Source organism: Oncorhynchus nerka, linkage group LG8, assembly GCF_034236695.1.
Source record: "Oncorhynchus nerka isolate Pitt River linkage group LG8, Oner_Uvic_2.0, whole genome shotgun sequence".
Classification (NCBI taxonomy): Eukaryota; Metazoa; Chordata; class Actinopteri; order Salmoniformes; family Salmonidae; genus Oncorhynchus; species Oncorhynchus nerka.
The window spans coordinates 40,822,660-40,844,309 of record NC_088403.1 but is presented as its reverse complement, the minus strand read 5'-3'; the positions used below and the strand labels follow the sequence as shown (position 1 = coordinate 40,844,309).

The window sequence follows — 21,650 nt, the reverse complement described above, 5'->3', positions numbered from 1 at the left end:
AAACTCAAGGTTTATTTGTAAACACACGGTAATGGGGGGGAGCAGGAAAAGGGGCTGAGCTGGAGCCAAGGAAAGAAACAATAAGTATTCAAAAACACCCCTAAGCTAGACTAGCCTACTTTAACAATAGCTAACTAACTAACCAAAAATACAGTGGGTGGTCCGCCCAGTTCTAACTAGTGTATTTAACAAAGTCTACCTACGGGTAGTGTATGCCCATGGGCGACTTGTCTTGGTTTCCCTTTTTCCCACCAGCAATCAAACACAAACACCATAACAATACTCACAGGTGACAAAGTGCTATGGAGGTGCTCAAACAAAAGAGAGGTTAATACACAACGAGAGAGTGAAACACAGAGACCTACAGACATGACATTTACAGAGAGATTGAGCTCTAGAGCAAACAACTGATGGGGTTTTTAAACCAAGGGAAAGGAACTGTGATTGGGTAGGAAACAGGAGGAGGTGTGTCTTCTGATTGGATTGGTGACTGATTGGGGAGTGATGATTTTCACCTGTGAGGGGAGAAGGAGAGAAAAGAACACAGGATACACACACACACAGACACAGGATACCTGTATCCGTAACAATTGTACAATGTAGAAAATAGTACAAATAAAGAAACACCCTTGAATGAGTAGGTGTCCAAACTTTTGACTGGTACTGCATATATTGAGGAGCGGTGTCCTGGACAGAGGTTAAGCCTAGTCCTGGACTAAAAAGCTACATCAATGGAGCATGCTCTTAAATCCAGCACCAGGCTTAATCTTTGTCGTATCAGCAAAATAAACATACTGGTAACTAACATAACGGAAAAGAGGGATACAATACATATACAGTACAATTTCTCCAGTCGTCAAGTTCAGGGCAGTGAACAATACATTACAACATATACAGTAACAAGCCACAGGAACCTTTATTGTCAGCTTAGTGTGGCTTAAATCACCCCTGGCATGACCCTACACCTTTAAACCAACAAAGTCATGCTCAGGGAGGAATGCTCTAAATGGGCTACAGTGTGTGGTGGCCTCCCAGCTCTGAAAGAAGGGATTATGACAATAACAAAAGACCCAAGCCATGGAACCACCCCTAAATCCATCCATCTAATCATGCCCAGGGAGCAGTGCTCTCCCTAGACTACAGTGTGGCCAGTGACACCCCATGCCATGGCAGAACGGATAATGGGGAACAATAGAAGGATCAGCATTAAGATCACAGCACATTAAGGGTTACATATAGCATGTCCTAACATAATCCATATGTTCCTCATATCTCCAAAAGGTAAAGATGTGTTAGTAGCAGATATTATATTGACACGGCTTTATCTGTAGAACTGGTACAATAGTCTGCCAGGGTGTGTGCGTGTGTGTTACAGCACCATCTGAGAGATCCTGGATCCCTGCACAGTGGTGTGAAATCCCCACAGGGTTTAAGGGATTAACAAAACACACACACAGTTGAAGTCGGAAGTTTGAAATACACCTTAGCCAAATACTTTTATACTCAGTCTTTCACAATTTCTGACATTTAATCAAGGTAAAAATTCCGTCTTAGGTCAGTTAGGATGACCACTTCATTTTAAGGATAGGATAAAGGATAGGATAAAGGATAGGATAGGATAAAGTAATCCTTCTCACCCCCCCCTTAAAAGATTTAGATGCACTATTGTAAAGTGCCTGCTCCACTGGATGTCATAAGGTGAATGCACCAATTTGTAAGTCGCTCTGGATAAGAGCGTCTGCTAAATGACTTAAATGTAAATGTTAAATGTAAATGTTAAGAATGTAAAAATGTCAGAATAATAGTAGAGTGATTTATTTCAGCTTTTATTTCTTTCATCACATTCCCCAGTGGGTCAGAAGTTTACATAAAACGCCTTCCACAAGCTTCCCACAATAAGTTGGGTGAATTTTGGCCCATTCCTCCTGAGTCAGGTTTGTAGGCCTCATTGCTCGCACACACCTTTTCACTTCTGCCCACACATTTTCTATAGGATTGAGGTCAGGGCTTTGTGATAGCCACTCCAATACCTTGACTTTGCTGTCCTTAAGCCATTTTGCCATAACTTCAGAAGTATGCTTGTGGTCATTGTCCATTTGGAAAACCCATTTGCGACCAAGCTTTAACTTCCTGACTGATGTCTTGAGATGTTGCTTCAATATATCCACGTAATTTTCCTTCTCATGGAGACATTATTTTGTGACGTGCACCAGTCCCTCCTGCAGCAAAACACCCCCACAACATGATGCTGCCACCCCCGTGCTTCACGGTTGGGATGGCATTCTTCAGCTTGCAAGCCTCCCCCTTTTTCCTCCAAACATAACGATGGCCATTATGGCCAAACAGTTATATTTTTGTTTCATCAGACCAGAGGACATTTCTCCAAAAAGTACGATCTGTACTGTGCAGTTGCAAACCGTAGTCTGGCTTTTTTTATGGAGGTTTTGGAGCAGTGGCTTCTTCCTTGCTGAGCGACCTTTCAGGTTATGTCGATATATGACTCGTTTTACTGTGGATATCAATATTTCTGTACCTGTTTCCTCCAGCATCTTCACAAGGTCCTTTGCTGTTGTTCTGGGATTGATTTGCACTTTTCGCACCAAAGTATGTTAATCTCTAGGAGACAGAACACGTCTCCTTCCTGAGCGGTATGAAGGCTGCGTGGTACCATGGAGTTTATACTTGCGTAGTATTGTTTGTACAGATGAACGAGGTACCCTCAGGTGTTTGGAAATTGCTCCAAAAGGATGAACCAGACTTGTGGAGGTCTACAATTTTTTTCTGAGGTCTTGGCTGATTTCTTTAGTTTTTCCCATGATGTCAAGCAAAGAGGCACTGAGTTTGAAGGTAGGCCTTGAAATACATCCACAGGTACACCTCCAATTGACTCAAATTATGTCAATTAGCCTATCAGAAGCTTCTAAAGCCATGACATTTTCTGGAATTTTCCAAGCTGTTGAAAGGCACAGTCAACTTCGTGTACGTAAACTTCTGACCCACTGGAATTGTGATAATTTACAGATTAAATCATCTGTAAACAATCGATGGAAAAATTACTTGTGTCATGCATAAAGTAGATGTCCTAACTGACTTTCAAAAACTATAGTTTGTTAACTTCTTACGGATCATTGGGATGCTAGCATCCCACCTCGACAACATCCGGTGAAATTGCAGAGCGCCAAATTCAAATGACAGAAATCGTAATAAACATTCATGAAAATACAATTGTTATACATCATTTTGAAAACATAACTTCTTGTTAATCCAGCCGCTTTGTCAGATTTCAAAAAGGCTTTACGGCGAAAGCACTCCATGTGATTATCTGAGAACAGCGACCCGCACACACAAGATTTACATACATTTTCCAACCAAGCAGAGGCAGAAATAGCGATAAAATAAATCACTTACTTTTGAAGCTCTTCATCTGATTGCAAACACAAGGGTCCCAGCTACATAACAAATGGCCTTTTTTGTTTGATAAAGTCCTTCTTTATATCCCAAAAAAGTAAGTTTCGTTGGCGCGCTTGACTCAGTAATTCACCGGTTTCGCTCGTTGAAAATGCATTCAAATGAATCCCTTAACTTCTTGCATGGAGCCATGCCGGATCCGGTAGCGTAATCATAGCCTCAAGCTCAATACTATAACGCAACGTTAACTATTCATGAAAATCGCAAATGAAATGAAATAAATATGCTAACTCTCAAGCTTAGCCTTTTGTTAACAACACTGTCATCTCAGGTTTTAAAAAATATGCTTCTCAAGCATAGCAAACTAGCATTTGTGTAACAGTACTGATAACTAGCGTAGCATTTAGCATTAGCATCAGCAGGAAACATTTTCACAAAAACCTGCAAAAACATTCAAATAAATCTTTTACCTTTGAAGAACTTCTGATGTTTTCAATGAGGAGACTCTCAGTTAGATAGCAATGTTCAGTTTTTCCTCAAAGATTTTTTGTGCAGGAGAAATCGGTCCGTTTGGTGCGTCACGTTTGGCTACCAAAAAAAAATAAAATTCAGTTATCCAAACGCCAAACTTTTTTCCAAATTAACTCCATAATATCGACTGAAACATGGCAAACGTTGTTTAGAACCAATCCTCAAGGTGTTTTTCACATATCTCTTCAATGATGCACACTTCCAGGAACGATACTTCGCTGTAAAAATTGCCCGCTGAGAGTTACGCACCAACGTAGACAAAGGACACTGGACGGGCCCCTGGCAAATGTAGTCTCTTATGGCCAATCTTCCAATGATATGCCTACAAATACGTCACAATGCTGCAGACACCTTGGAGGAACGGCAGAGCGCATAAGCTCGTTCACAGCATATTCACAGCCATATAAGGAGACAATGGAAAACAGACCCTCAAAAATCCTGCTCATTTCCTGGTTGAAGTTGCATCTTGGTTTCTACATTTAATTTAATTTAATTTACATTTTTTTCTACATTTTTCTCCTGTAAGATCAGTTCTGGGGCACTCAAAGATAATATCTTTGCAGCTTTGAAAACGTCAGAATGTTTTCCTTCCAAAGCTGGCAATTATATGCATAGTCGAGCATCTTTTTGTGACAAAATATTGAGCTTAAAACGGGCACGTTTTTTTATCCAATAATGAAATAGCGCCCCCCTAGCTTCAACTGGTTAAGTTACCAATAAACTTCCTCCAAACATATCAAACAACGTTCCTAATCAATCCTCAGGTACCCTAATATGTAAATAAATGATCAAATTTAAGACGGAGAATACCGGAGACCATTACCAATAACGAAGTGCATGCCCTTACCGGAACGCGCAACAAACACTATAGCCAAAATGGGAGCCACTTAGAAAAACTACAAATTCTAGCTAATTTTTCCAAAAACAAGCCTGAAACTATTTCTAAAGACTGGTGACATCTAGTGGAATCCCTAGGAACTGCAATATGGGAGGTCTTCATTTTTTATTCCCATTCCCAGCCATTGGAATCAGTGGTGAGCTGAAATAAAAATTCTGGATGGATTGTCCTTGGGTTTTTGCCTGCCATGTCAGTTCTGTTATACACACAGACATAACGTTTTGGAAACGTTAGAGTGTTTTGCTACCAATTATATGCACATCAAAGCTTCTGTGCCTGAGTAACGGGCAGTTTACTATGGGCGCCTCATTCATCCAAACTTTTGAATACTGCCCCCTAGCCCTAAGAAGTTAATATTAGACATCGCGCACCAGCTGTTATTGACAAATAGACACACACCCCCACCCCTTGTCTTACCAGACGTAGCTTCTCTGTTCTGCCGGTGCATGGAAAATCCTGCCAGCTCTATATTATCCGTGTCATCGTTCAGCCACGACTCAGTGAAACATGAGATATTACAGTTTTTAATGTCCCATTGGTAGGATAATCTTGATCGTACGCCATCGATTTTATTTCGAATGACTGCACGTTGGCCAATAGAACGGCTGGCAGTGGGAGTTTACTCACTTGCCTACAAATTTTCAGAAGGTAGCCCGACCTCCACCCCCTTTTTCTCCATCTTTTCTTCAAGCAAATGACGGGGATTGGGCCTGTTACCGGGAAAGCAGTATATCCTTTCCATCAAAATAATTAAGATAGAAAAAAATTATTCTTCTAGTTCAAGGTGAGTAATCGCTATTCTGATGAACAGAAGTTATTTTCAGTCATAAGAGATGGTAGCAGCAACATTATGTACAAAATAAGTAAATAAAGAAGTTACGAACAACGTGAAAAAACAAACAAATGGCACAGTTTGTTAGGAGCACGTAAAACATCAGCCATCCCCGCTGGCGCCATTATACATCTTTGTAGTGACTGGGTGTATTGATACACCATCAAAAGTGTAATTAAAAACTTAACCTTGCTCTAAGGCACATATGTCAGAGTCAAGGCCCGCGGGCCACATCCGGCCCGCAAGAAGGTTTTTTACGGCCCCTGGGATGATCTTGATTTATTATTAGAACCGGCCCGCAGCAAGCCGGCAGCCCGCAGATCTTTTACACGCACCAATACTACATTTCCCACAATGCAAAGGTGACGCACCGAGCAGTAGGCTGCTTCATTTCAATATTTATTGGCACAGCAGTCGTCAGCATCACAGTAAAATTAACTTTCAGATACCCATCAAAAATGGCAAAACGGAAGGTGGATACTGAGAACCGGGGGTTTCAAACAAGGTGGGAGTCGGAGTATATGTTCACGAAGGTAGCTGGAAAACCTGTGTGTCTTCTGTGTGGAGAAAGTGTGGCGGTACTGAAAGAGTATAATCTGAGACGACATTATGAAACGAAACACGCGGACAAAAACAAGAATATGGACATGGAACAAAGGCTACAAAAGGCAGAGGAATTAAAACGAGGCCTCAAATCTCGACAGGCTCTGTTCAAAAAAGCCAAATCACAAGGCCAGGCTGCTGTCAAGGCCAGTTTTATTTTGGCAGAAGAGATCGCTAAATCAGCCCGGCCATTTACGGAGGGGGATTTCATCAAAAACTGCATGATTAAAGTTTGTGACGAAGTTTGCCCAGAAAAAGGCAACTCTTTTTAAATGTGAGTCTGAGCAGAAACACCATTGCCGAGAGAGTAGACCAGTTGTCCATCAATCTAAAAGAGCAGCTTGTGAAAAAGGGAAAAGATTTTATTGCATATTCCTTGGCTGTGGATGAGAGCACCGACATTTCTGACATTGCCCAGTTGTCAATTTTCATCCGCGGAGTGGACTCCAACCTAAGCGTGACAGAGGAGTTTTGGCTTTACGTCCTATGCATGGCACAACTACGGGGCATGATTTGTATGAAGAGGTGTCAAGATGTGTAAATGAGATGGAGCTGCCTTGGGAAAAACTCGTGGGTTTGACAACCGACGGAGCACCTGCGATGTGTGGACACAGGAGCGGACTGGTGGCGAAGATACGGGAAAAGATGCAAGAGGAAAACGCGACAGGTGAGCTGACAGCTTATCATTGTATCATACACCAGGAAGCGTTGTGCGGTAAAGCCTTGAAAATGGAGCATGTAATGAGCATCATCACGCGCACAGTTAACTTTATCAGAGCCAAAGGTTTGAATCACCGCCAGTTCAAGGCATTTCTGACGGAGTTAGAAACGGAGCATGGTGATTTGCCTTATCACACAGAGGTGCGATGGCTAAGCCAGGGAAAGGTGCTTCAAAGATGTTTCGAGCTTCGTGAGGAGATTTGTCTGTTCTTGGACAGCAAAGGGAAAGACACAACACAACTCCGAGACGAAATGTTTCTGTGTGAAATGGCTTTTCTGTGTGACATTACGAGTCATCTGAATGCAATAAACTTGCAGCTGCAGGGTCGGGATCGTGTCATCTCTGATATGTACAGTACAGTGAAGGCATTTAAAACCAAACTGACTCTGTGGGAGACGCAGATGCGGAAAGAAAATTTGAGCCACTTTCCCAGCTGCCAGACCATGAAAGAGAAGCTCTCTACCAGTGCGTTCCCGAGCACACAGTTGGCTGATAAAATAGGTATGCTTGCCGCTGACTTTCGACGCCGATTTGCTGACTTTGAAGCACAAAAAAGCAGGTTGGAACTGCTCGGTAACCCATTTGCTGTTGACGTGGAAAGCTCACCACCAAACCTCCAAATGGAGTTGATTGACCTCCAATGCAATGATGCACTGAGGGCAAAATATGCGGCAGTGGGTGCTGCGGAGTTCGCCCGTTTCCTCCCGGCACAATGCCCCAGCTGCGCATCCAGGCTGCTCAAACGTTGTCTATGTTTGGCAGCACAATACCTGTGTGAACAACTGTTTTCTTTGATGAACCTGAACAAAACATCACACAGAAGTCGACTTACTGCTGAACACCTCCACTCAATTCTGAGGATTTCTTCAGCTCAGAGCCTTACCCCGAACATTGATGAACTTGTGGAAAAGATGGGACACCACCAAGTATCACCCTCAACCTCAAACAAGTGAACATTACTGTGCAATCACATATTTAGAGTTTTTACTCAGTTCAAGTTTAAAAGTTAAAATTTAATATTTGTTTTCACTGCATGTTACTTCTCCTTAAACAAAGTGTTGTTTTTGATTAATAGATTTTTGCACTTTATTTTTTTGTATTTCAATCCAATTATATTTTAAAAATATTTCAGTTGAGTGGATGATAGAAAATTGCTATTATTGTTTTTTCTTTGAAGTAAATTTAGCCCACTTTTGCTAAAATAGAAAATATAGTCTACTGATGGTGCCTTGAATACCGGTTTCTTTCATTTAATGTTCATGTTATGGGGATATTTATATAAAGGAAATTTGTCTTTTGTGTCTGTTGAAAATTAAAGATTACTGACAGAGCCATAAGAAAATATTGCTTTATTTATCTGATCATATTGTAATATATTTGTTAGGTTTTCAGTAGGTTCAATTAGGTTCACTAGACTATATGCGTCATTTAAAAATTTTTCAATGAACATTCGAACAGTCCGGCCCTCGTCTTGTAGCTGATTTTTTTATTTGGCCCTCCGTCCATTTGACTTTGACACCCCTGCTCTAAGGGATAGTCAATGTCTGCATTTGTTTATACCCGTCTACCAATAGGTGTCTTTCATTGTGATGCATTGGAAAACCTGCCTTGTCTTTGTGGTTGAATCTGTGTTTGAATCTGTGTTTGAAATTCACTGCTTGACTGAGGGACCTTATAGAGAATTGTATATGTGGGGTACAGAGATGAGGAAGTCATTCAAAAATCATGTTAAACACTATTATTGTCCATTTGTCTGATGTGACTTGAACAGCACATTTTTACTTATTGAGGTTTGCCATAACAAAAGGGGTTCAATATGTATTGACTCCAGACAATTCAGCTTTACATTTGTTTAAATTTGTAAAATGTTATAAACATAATTTCAGTTTGACTTTGTGTGTGTGTGTAGGCCAGTGACCCAACATTTTAATTTAATTAATCAGTTTAAAATTCAGTTTAACACAAAATGTAACACTTCTTTCTGAAGTGCATGAATTGGACAATAAAATGTAACGAGTACTTTCAGGTGTCTGGGAAAATGTATGGGAGTAAAACGTGTATATTTTCTTTAGGAATGTAGTGGCGTAAAAGTTAACATTGTCAAAAATATAAATAGTCAAGTACATATACAGTTGAAGTTGGAAGTTTACATACACTTATGTTGGAGTCACAAACTCGTTTTTCAACCACTCCACACATTTCTTGTTATTACAGGAAAACTTAAATTGGTTTTACCTTATTTTTACCAGTATGTCACATACATTGCAAGTTGTGGGATTTTTGTTTCACACTTAGAGTAGCCCGAGCTATCCTTTTGTAAAGGTTGAAGAGTCTATTGTCCTGCTAATAGCCCATCATGGAAAGGTTGTTTGCACCTATGTTTTAGGACTGCAGTAGGTCCTAAAATCCATGCTTTCAGGGAATGTTTAAAAAAGTCAAAATTATGGGTGGAGTTAGAATTTTGGCTGTCACAAGTTTTAAAATCAACCAACGTCAGCCTTTAAATGCTTTATTATCCAAATGTTTAAAAAGTGTGTGTGGGTGACAAAGATTACACAAATTGTCAAGAAACATTTCTTGACAAAAGTGACCCAAAACTTTTGAACAGCAGTATATACAGTGGGGAGAACAAGTATTTGATAACCTGCAAAATCTGCAGTGTTTCCTACTTACAAAGCATGTAGACGTCTGTAATTTTTATCAAAGGTACACTTCAACTGTGAGAGACGTAATCTAAAACAAAAATCCAGAAAATCACATTGTATGATTTTTAAGTAATTAATTTGCATTTTGCTTAGAGTTTCTTGCCTTGGCAAATCGCGCCATTAAGACACTGATGCCCTTTGCAACCACATACCTATGTGAGAGTGGATTCTCACCTTCACTAGCATGAAAACTAAATACAGGCAAAGACTGCGTGTGGAAAACGATGTAAGACAGACTCACCAATACAATTGCAACATTGCAGAGTTATGTGCATCCTTTCAAGCACACCATTCTCATTAACCTGTGGTGAGTTATTCACAATTTTCGATTAACAAATAAGGTTTTATATGAAAGATGGCAAAAAAAAGAGCAAAATGACTGATTTATTATTTGTGCCCTGGTCCTATAAGAGCTCTGTCATTTCCCACGAGCCAGATTGTGACAAAAAAACTCACTCATTCTTATGTTTAAGAAATATATCGTATAGTGTGTGGGGCTGGCTTACAATGATGGCAAAAACAACATTTAAGAGTGCACTGACCCTGGTGCAGTTGGAGGTTGAATGTTTGAAGGGGTACGGGACTATAAAAAGGTTTGGGAACCACTGCTCTAGTACAGCCAATATTAAAAACAGTCAAATGCTTCTCAAAGATGCCCTCTGGTGGTCAAACTAGCACTAACTAGCATTAATGGCAACAATGGCTGACACTTAACTTGCTGTAGAATTCTGGGGCAGCGCGCAAGCTGTGCTGGATAGCCCCCTTTTTTCCCCAATTTTGCCTTAAACGACATACCAAATCTATATCAATTCAAGGATATGCATATTCTTGGTACCATTTGAAAAGAAACACGTTGAAGTTCGTGGAAATGTGAATTGAATGTAGGAGAATAACACAATAGATCTGGTAGAAGAAAATGCAAAGAAAAAATAAGAAAATTCTACCACCATCTTTGAAATGCAAGAGAAAAAAATTCTACCACCATCTTTGAAATGCAAGAGAAAGGTCCCAGTTCCAGCCATCACTCTGGTTGTAATTCAGATGTCCACAAGATGGCAGCAGTGTATGTGCAACGTTTCAGACGGATAACTTGAAGTATGAGTGAACTACATGACATTTAGTGTGAAGTCAGCCAGGTACATTTGGGCAAATCGTGAAGGAGACATTTGCATTCATATTAGATTTTTCTGCAAGAATATTGTCAAATCTGTATACTTGGACTTGGCTTTTCCAGTATTAGCAGCCATATTATAAGTTCAACATTTACAAAACAACCAGTTTTCATAACTGAATATTCTTAAAATTTTTGTCCAAAAGGAAAAGGCATGCTGTCGCAAAATGTTAGCACCTACATTTTGCGACAGATAGAGGGTTTCCGGATACTCCCGTTCCTTTTTTATGTGGGACTGCACAATACACACTTAATCAAGAGTGTATAGATCATATGCTCAGTGGGATCCTGTGGGATCCTTGGGACGACCCTGCCCTAAACCCTAACCTTAACCATAACCCTTACTTTAACATTTTAACTTCAATGGGGTGACGTCAGAGTTGAGTTGTCACAAGCATCCCACTTAGCATTTACCAATGATATGCACATTCCAAATTCCACCAAAGACAGAGTGGCTGCATTCAATCACACCAGCACTGGGGAAAAACTGACTGCTGCAAAACAGATAGAGAGCTGCATTCACTCAGTGAAGCGGCTGTAGGTGAAATGTTGCTGCTGCTATGCTTTATACCATGTACCAACACACTTTGTCAGGTGACAAACTAAGATGAAAACACACCTTCTTCCACGGTGGAGTCTAGCTGTGTGACTTTGACAGCCAGTATGTCTACTCTCTCCTGTAGGTTGTTCATTCTCATGTAGAAGCTATTGGCTTCATTGAACAGCTCTCCAAAGATGTCCTCCGCATGACGACCTGCAGGAGGAAGAGACACATTAGTACACAGGATAACACACACACCTTAATAAATGGGCAGGAATTCTCTATAGTCTCACTGTGCTGTGCCCCCTGCAGAGCTGCTGTCTGACATCCAGCAGAGAACTATGCATTACAGTGTGTACACACACCTTATCAAGGGACCCTGCATATCTATCTATCTATCTATATATATATATATCTCAATATAGATATATAACAATATAAATTAAAAGAGCACCTACTGTAACATCGCTGGGTGCTATGTCAGGTTATTGACTAGATATAAGGACTTATCATTGTTACAGCACTGATACATATTGTACCACACATCAATAATGTAGTCTAACACTGAGTGAAGGTGGTTTCAAAGCACACTCAAGTGCACTTCAGTCATTGTCTCTAGGGTGGAGAGGTGGAAGTCGGAGTTGTCTTTTAGTCTAATGAAGCTTCCCTGTCAAAGGAATACCATTAGACCACAATAACAAGGTGTACTTACTTTACTACGCAAGGGATTCTACCCCAAAGTGGACACATTAGCAACCACTGGTGTAGAGGCTACTGGCATGACTAACAGACTATTATTCCAATTTATTAAATAAATAATACCCCCTTAGACACAAAGTCCTTAGATATTTATGCTATCCCATAGAAGCCATAGGGCAAAGCTGGGTGAATGTAGAGCCACAAATAATGGCAATTTGTATTAGCTTCAAGAGTCAGCCTACTGGTAAGTGTCCATTATTATCATCTGCAGGTGTCTGGGTCAGAAAGTCAAGTTAATCTATTCCCATCTCAACCTCTACAGCAGACCTGATTAGCATACAGGATAAGTCTATAGGAGATCTATAGGAGATGGCCTCACATGTTTAAACCATGCTCCTATCTCTCTCTCCTGCCATTCACTGATGTGTTTGTTTCACACAAATAACATCCCCGCCCCCTGCGCGCATGCACACACACACACACACTTACTGAGGCTACCAAGCTGTTTGATGATGGCAGCGAGGGTGCTATTGGTAACACACTCCAGTTCACTGGTGACTCCATCAGGTACTGCACCTCGACACAGATGTCTAGGCTCTATACTGCGTTTTACCAAGGGCATGGTTTACCTATGGGGAGAGAGATGGAAGAAAGTGCAAGAAAGAGTGAGAAATGGACAAAAACGTGAGGGAGGGAGAGAGAGGTGTCTGGGCTCTATACTGCGCTTTACCAATGGCATGGTGATTCACCTGGGGGAAGAGATGGAGAGCGAGCTGTAAGTAGTGGTAGAGAGAGAGGCAGTAGGAAAGACAGGGTGACAAAAGAGGAAGAGTAGAAGGAGAGTTAGACAAAGGGAAGAAAGAAGTAGGGAGGGAGAAAAGAAGCACAGGAAAAGGATAAATCAAAAGTGAACATCACAGAAGACATGATATTACACTAATCAACTCAGACAGTCAGATCAGATATCCACAGCGATGAACTAAATACAAACTGCCTTCTGATCAGCCTGTAGGCCACAGAGATAACTATCTCCACTGACTTAGAGACAGTGACCTGATCTGGGTGACTGGCTCTGTTAATATTGGGCTGGTGTCAGGCCCCCGGGGACCAGTTGCCTGCTAAGCTGCTTTGTGTCAGTGCGACTGGGATCTGTGCAGGGTCCAATGAGGCGGAATGGTTGGTTCAGTGTTAACTGTTAACTGCCACAGCTTGTGCTGCTCCTGCTGGGCTGTCTTACCACTGGTGAGAGGACAGAATAAGGAGAGCCTCTGAACACGTAACAAATGGCATCCTGTTCCCTATATAGTGCACTACTTTTGACCAAATCCATATGGACCCTGGTCAAAGGTAGTGCCCTATTAAAAGGGAAGAGTATGCCATTTGGGATGCAATCCTATCAGGATAGGGGAGCACAATGTCTTTGTAGAAAAAGACGGAAAAACTCTGCTGTGAAGAACGCTCTCTCCCTTTCCAAAGAAGCTACACGTGAGATGGAACTGTAGCTCCTCTCGCTCTCTCTTCTGAACACACACACACACACACACACACACACACACACACACACACACACACACAGACAGACAGACAGAGAGAGAGCATGTATGCATGTGTGAAGTATTTATGTCAGTTCTCTATGTGATAGTAATTGTGACGGTGATTATCTTGGAAGTGTGTGTGTGGAATGGCTGACTTCCACAGCACTGACCGGGGAAAACACACAGACACACACACCGCCTTCCAACTGAGATGGAAAAAGGGAACCAGGGCACAAATGAAAAGTGATGTTGAGCGCTATTTATGTGTGTGTTGGTTGTTTGGTTTGTCCCAATTGAGCTCTGCCTGTCATCCTAACAGATAGTGTCTGTCCTCTCTCCATCTCACATAGGGTTGCAAAGGGTTGGAAACTTTCCGGTAAATTTCCGGAATTGTTCCATGGGAAGTTAAGCCAGGGAATTTTGCTTACATTTATCAAAAAAAGTTAGCCTATAAACAGTAAACTTCTTTTGTGGGATACACATTAGGCAATTCTAGGTCTTGTGGAACATTTTGGTTAAACTGTCCCCAATTCAATGGAATTGCAACCCTCTACATGCACAGTGCATTCTTCCATCATATGTACAGCTGATTCTCAAGATCTTGCACACTATTGAGCCAATACTACTACACTGTCTGAGCCAAGGACTACATGCTTTCTGGTAAAGTTTTGATTACAATACAGGGTAGAGTGAATATATGTGTTTGTTAACTAGTAAATAGTAGCCTACAGCAAAGTGTGTTTAAATAATTTCTAACTTGTTAACAATTTCTGCTAGTTAGTTTTTGCTACCATGTGGGTTTTAGCTTGCTTGAGCCTGCTAACTGAGGAGTGTTAATTCACCTGTTTCCATACATGTTTCATTTTAAAACATTTATCTTACAAAAAGGAGTTGTTTAATCATTTAACTGCTTAACTATTTATCTGTACATGGAATTGTATTTTTTAACCTGTTGCTTCTACTCGGGACGCTTGCGTCCCAACTAGAGCTCTGGAAATGCAAATGCGCTACGCTAAATGCTAATAGTATTAGTTAAAACTCAAAAGTTCATTAAAATACACATGCAGGGTATCGAATTAAAGCTACACTCGTTGTGAATCCAGGCAACAAGTCAGATTTTTAAAATGCTTTTCGGCGAAAGCATGAGAAGCTATTATCTGATAGCATGCAACACCCCAAAAGACCCACAGGGGACGTAAACAAAATAATTAGCATTTCGGCGTTACACAAACCGCACAATAAAATAGAAAACATTCATTACCTTTCACCATCTTCTTTGTTGGCACTCCTAGATGTCCCATAAACACTATTTGGGTCTTTATTTTGATTAAATCGGTCCATATAAAGCCTAGATATCGTTATATGTAGACTGTGTGATAAACGAAAAAAACATAGTTTCAAAACGTAACGTCATTTTTTAAAATTCAAAAAGTCGACGATAAACTTTCGCAAAACACTTCGAAATACGTTTGTAATGCAACTTTAGGTATTAGTAAACGTTAATAAGCGATAAAATTCATCAGGAGGCGATGTAAAGATCATTAGCTGTCAGTCTGGAAAAATGTCCGGCTAGAAACTCAACGAAAATATCCGGTCCTAGACCAGAGGAGATACGGTGCCCTGCATGTGTTTGACCAAGAAAAAACTCGAAGGGAAATGACAAGACTCTAGACACCGTGTGGAAGCTGTGGGTACTGCAACCTCAGTCAATTAATTGTGGTTCACGTTTATCAATGGGTTCAAGTAGCGCATGGATATATTTTCCCCATTTTCAGTGATCAGTTTTTCCTGTGCTTTTCGATGTAAATGCCGTTCTGGTAAAGCCACAGCAGTGATTTAACCAGTTTTTTAAACGTCTGAGTGTTTTCTATCCACACAGACTAAGCAAATGCATATACTATATTCCTGGCATGAGTAGCAGGGCGCTGAAATGTTGCGCGATTTTTAACAGAATGTTCAAAAAAGTAGAGGGTCGACTTAAGAGGTTAACTCTGTTTCCCTAATCTTTACAGGAACATTCCATGGCACTATCTGATGTGTGAAGATATTTCACTGCAGCTAATGTAGAAGGAAAAGATGTGTACATTCGCAAATACTGTGCCAAATCATATGTGAAGAATGCAACAAAGATGCAGAACATCTGGCCAAGTGCATAAAGTTCCCTCAGACTCACAACAAGCAACCTCTGACAAAGGACCCACTATTTCTATTCGAGGTGAAAATGATGAAGCAGACACCTTATCGATAGCAACAGCTCATGGTCCTACCTGAATCAGAAGATTTTTTTTTACTCAATGAAGGAACGTAGTCAGAGAAATGCTGGTGAATGTCTTGCTCGAGCTGTGTAATGTAACTGGTTCACCTCTGATGGTCACAGGCAGTGTATAGGAAGATATTTCTGAATGTTCTTCCCCCAGCATACACTCCTCCAAACAGACATGCTTTATCGACTAATTTTCTGAATGCAGAGTTCAACATAGTTCAAGTGAAGGTCAAGCAAATCATAGAGAAAGCAGACTGTATTGCAATCATCTCTGATGGGTGGTCGATTGTTCGTGGGCAAGGAATAATTAACTACATCATCTCCACCCCTCAACCAGTATTCAACAAGAGCACAGCCACAAGGGACAACATACACACTTGTCTCTACATTGCAGATGAGCTGAAGGCAGTCATCAATGACCTTGGACCACAGAAGGTATTTTCACTGGTGACAGACCAAGCAGCCGTCATGTTCGCAGCATTGTCTAAAGTGGAGTCCTACCCTCACATCACACCCATTGGCTGTGCTGCTCATGCATTGAATCTGCTCCGCAAGGACATCATGGCACTGAAAACAATGGGTACACTCTACAAGAGAAACAAGGAAATGGTTAGGTATGTGAAGGGTCATCAAGTTATAGCAGCAATCTACCTCACCAAGCAAAGTGAGAAGAATAATAGCACCACATTGAAGCTGCCCAGCAGCACCCGTTGGGGTGGTGATGTCATCATGTTTGACAGTCTCCTGAAGGGGAAGGAGACTCTCCAAGAAATTGGCCATATCACCGTCTGCCGATATGGGCAGCCCCATCAAGAGGTTCCTCCTGGATGATGTATTTTGGGAGAGAATGGTAAATTCCTACCTATTTCAGTACATTAATACGTGTAATACGTCAGTTTGCAAACAAAGTAAAAACAAAAAATATAAATTCAGCAAAAAAAGAAACATCCTCTCACTGTCAACTGCATTTATTGTCAGCAAACTTAACATCTGTAAATATTTGTATGTACATAACAAGGTTCAACAAATGAGAGACAAACTGAACAAGTTCCACAGACATGTGACTAACAGAAATTAAATAATGGGGGGGTCAAAATCTAAATTAAGAGTCAGTTTGAGGTTTGTCTGCCTCCTTGCTCGCACACGCTTTTTCAGTTCTGCCTACAAATGTTCTATAGGATTGAGGTCAGGGCTTTGTGATGGCCACTCCAATACCTTGACTTTCCTGTCCTTAAGCCATTTTGTCACAACTTTGGAAGTATGCTTGGGGTCATTGTCCATTTGAAGACCCATTTGCGACCAAGCTTTAACTTCCTGACTGATGTCTTGAGATGTTGCTTCAATATATCCACATAATTTTCCAGCCTCATGATGACAACTCTTTTGCGAGGTGCACCAGTCCCTCCAGCAGCAAAGCACCCCCACAACATGATGCTGCCATCCCCGTGCTTCATGGTTGGAATGGTGTCTACAATTATTTTTCTGAGGTCTTGGCTGAGTTCTTTTGATTTCCCATGATGTCAAGCAAAGTGGCACTGAGTTTGAAGGTAGGCCTTGAAATATATACACAGGTACACTTCCAATTGACTCAAATTATGTCAATTAGCCTATCAGAAGCTTCTGAAGCCATGACCTAATTTTGGGGAATTTTTCAAGCGGTTTAAAAGGCACAGTCAACTTAGTGTATGTAAACTTCTGACCCCCTGGAATTGTGATACAGTGAATTACAAGTGAAATAATCTGTCTGTAAACAATTGATGGAAAAATACTTAGTAGATGTAGATGTCCTAACTGACTTGCCAAAACTATAGTTTGTTAACAAGAAATTTGTGGAGTGGTTGAAAAACGAGTTTTAATGACTCCAACCTAAGTGTATGTAAACTTATGACTTCAACTGCATGCATGCATGTATGTATGTTTGTAAGCATTAGGCTTTCCCTGTAAACAAAATTCTCTCTAAAAAAAAAAACATTACAACTGAATAACCTAACACCCCACTACCACCCCCACCCCATATTGCCCTTGAGTGGGTATATCCCCATTACCTAGAGGGTTGGAGCCTGTCTGTGTGTATAAGATGGAGGGATATCTTTACTCGACGTGAGTAATGCCGCAGGTGTGTGTGCCCCGAGTGTGAGTAATGTGTAGAGGCAGTATCGAGGTCACTCAGAAGAGTAGATCACACACACACACACACACACACACACTAGTCTAGTCTAGTCTAGTCATCCCTTTAACCTTGAAGCCTGTCTGGCTGTCCGTCCACTTTAGGATCCACCCATCAGTCCATCCATTACCCTTTCTCACTTTCTCTCTCTCTACCTCTCTGTATCCATCTGACAAAATCTCTCCTTATTCTGAGAAAAGGATCGCAAGGATTCTCTTTCTCTCTCCCTTTATTCCCCTGCCTCTTTCCCTGTCTTCTTCCCTCTTCCCTTACCCCATAAGGGAAGAGACAGCCATCACCTTTGTCTTGAGATGTCTCAAGGTGAATTCATCTCCTGGTGTTTGGGGGAAAGCAGACTGTACCAGGTTTGACGTCTCTTAGCTCCTATTCCATATATTTTTTATCCTGAAAAACTCCCATCCCTAACGATTACAGGCATACAAATAACATGATGTAGCCACCACTATGCTTGAACATATGGAGTTATACTCAGAAATGGGTTGTATTGGATTTGCCCCAAACACTTTGTATTCAGGACAAGAAGTTAAATTGCTTTTCCACATTTTTTGCAGTTATCATTTGATGCTTTGTTGCAAACAGGATGCATGTTTAGGAACATTTGTATTCTGTACAGACTTCCTTCTTTTCACTCTGTCAATTAGGGTTAGTATTGTGGAGTAACTACAATGTTGTTGATCCATCCTCAGTTTAATGGCTGTGATAGAATACTAACTATTTTAAAGTCACCATTGGCCTCATGGTGAAATCCATGAGTGGTTTTCTTCCTCTCCAGCCACTGAGTTAGGAAGGACACCTGTTAGGAAGGACACCTGTTAGGAAGGACACCTTCTAGTGACTGGGTGTATTGATACACCATCCAAAGTGTAAATAATAACTTTACCATGCTCAAAAGGATATTCAATATACCAATAGGTGCCCTTCTTTGTGAGGCATTGGAAAACCTCCCAGGTCTTTGTGGTTGAATTGGTGTTTGAAATGCACTGCTCAGCTGAAGAACCTCACAGATAATTGTGTTTGGGGTACAGCGATGAGGAAGTTATTCAAAAATCTGGTTAAACACTTATTGCACACAGAGTGAGTCCATGCAACTTATGTAACATGTTAAGCACATTTTTACAGAGAGAGTGTGTGTTAACTGAAGAGTAGAAGGTTTCATCCAGTGTTTTCCCCTTACTGTCACAATGACATGCAGATCATTATGCATGTACTATATATTCATTCCTCCACACTGATCCAGCGAAATCACAAGTAGGCCTTTGTAAATATGAACAAATTAGCCATTCTATGCAGCATTATACACCAAGTATACAAAGCATTAAGGACTCTTGCACTTTCTATTATATAGACTGACCAGGTGAAAGCTATGATCCCTTGTCAATGTCACCTGTTAAATCCACTTTTTTTTTTAAATCACTGTTTCCCGGTAGGCCGAACATTATAATTAAGAATTTGTTCTTATTTTCAATGACGGCCTAGGAACAGTAGGTTAACTGCCTTGTTCAGGGGCAGAACGACAGCTCGGGGATTTGTCAGCTCAGGGATGTTGTACTTGCAACCTAGTCCAACGCTCTAACCACTAGGCTACGCTGCCGCTGCCTCGAAGTTGACTGAGAACCCATTCTCATTTACAGCAACAACCTGGGGAATAGTTACAGGGGAGAGAAAGGGGGATGAATGAGCCAATTGGAAGCTGGGGATGATTAGGTGGCCATGATGGTATGAGGCCAGATTGTGGCTTAATACCCCTACTCTTACGATAAGTGACCTTTAGTGACCACAGAGAGTCAGGTCACCCATTTAATGTTCCATCTGAAAGACAGCACCCTACACAGGGCAATTTCCCCAACCACTGTCCTGGGGAATTGGCACATTTTAGACCATATTTTAGACTTCCAGCAGCATCTGGTCTCCCATCCAGGGACCAATAAGGACCAATCCTGCTTAGCTTCAGAGGCAAGCCAGCAGTGGGATGCATAGCTTGTGTTGCTACAGTAGTGGTTTTTGTTTAAAGCTACATAGTAGGATAAAGCAGCAGGTCAGTAGAGGCTAGTAAAAGGGAGGAGAGCGGTGCCAAGGGGGCTGTTGCTAAGATGAGAAACCTGCTCTAGACGTGTGCAGCAGTGGAACCCAATGCGACATTGCAATAGTGATGGAGCGAGAGAAAAGGGAAAGACCGAAAGATTGTCTAAGCTAATCTAGATCTAATACAGTACATAATGCCTATGCCGTGTGCCTTGGCTAGGTTTTGTGTGACCCAGTGCGTAATTAACAAACTTAACACTCTTCCTGGAGTCAGCCGTGTGATGATTCTAACCTGGATTACTTTCAGACAGGTGAGTGTGATTGTCATCTGGTCATAATACAGTAACTGCCCTGGAAGGCAGTCCTTAACTAAATTCCATGGCTGCCCTGGATGGCTCGCTGGCCTAACTAAGCACAATTATCCTTATCTCACTTGACCTACAGACACCGCCACTCTCCAGATGGAAAAAGGTGGAAGGGGGAGGGTGAGACGAGAGCAGGGTCAACAGGGATGAAGTTGAGTGAGGAGAGGGAGGCCATGAGGGAAAGCAGGGAGGGGGAGGGATGAACAGAAGGCTGACTAAGTGGTATCTCTGTCCCTGCCTGGCCTCCCTGTAGGAATGCGTGTTAAAGTCCCAGAGCTAATGCTATCAACATAATCATCCTTTAACCACCCACTGGGACACCAGTCTGCTACAGTCTAGAGGTCGCTAGGCTAACATTATGGCTAATTAGTTAGCTGTGACACCAGTCTGCTATAGCTAGGTCTTATGGATATACATGGGCTCCCGAGTGGTGCAGTGGTCTAAGGCACTGCAGCTCAGTGCTAGAGGTATCACTACAGACCCTGGTTCGATTCCAGGCTGAATCACAACCGGCCGTGATTGGAAGTTCCATAGGGTTTGGACGGGGTAGGCCGTCAACGTAAATAAGAATTTGTTCTTAACATTTATTTTAACTAGGAAAGACAGTTATATAAAATAGGAAGTAAGTCTGTTATACCCAGACCTCTGATTGTGAGAGACATTGGCTAGCAGTCTGCTACAGTCTTAGAGGTTGCTGGGCTAACACAAGCTTAGCTTCATGCTAAATAGCTAGCTACCCTATATGTATCCAGCTAGATGCTAATACAGAGAAAGACAGGGCAAAAGTCTGCTAACTATATGCTAACCACCCACTAATACACCAGTCTGCTACAGTCTAGTTGTTAGTCAAACGTTACAGGTTAATTAGCTAGCCTCTGCAAATATAGCTATGAACACAGAGAGAGAGGGAGAGAGAGAGAGAGAGAGAGAGAGAGAGAGAGAGAGGGAGAGAGAGAGAGAGGGAGAGAGAGAGAGAGGGAGAGAGAGAGACAGGGAATGGGTCTGTTAGCTATCCACTCCACACTTTCTGAGAACCTGTGTTTCTGAGAACACAGGGGTTGATTAGTCAGACAGCGTAACAGAAATATTTAGATAGGCAGGGTTAAAACATTGAATGAAATAAATCCAAAGATTGTGTCACTACATAAAATTACATTCATATTGAAAA

General features: G+C 41.4%; 1 protein-coding gene across 1 annotated transcript in view; it reads right to left on the bottom strand.

Moving 5' to 3' along the window:
• zgc:109889 (uncharacterized protein LOC553542 homolog) overlaps positions 1-21,650 on the bottom strand; it is a 66,306-nt gene that overhangs the window by 20,634 nt on the left and 24,022 nt on the right. The window contains 2 exon segments of the mRNA XM_029667235.2: positions 11,489-11,623; positions 12,599-12,738. Of these exon segments, the coding sequence (XP_029523095.2) occupies positions 11,489-11,623; positions 12,599-12,731 (268 nt within the window). The 5' untranslated portion in view covers positions 12,732-12,738.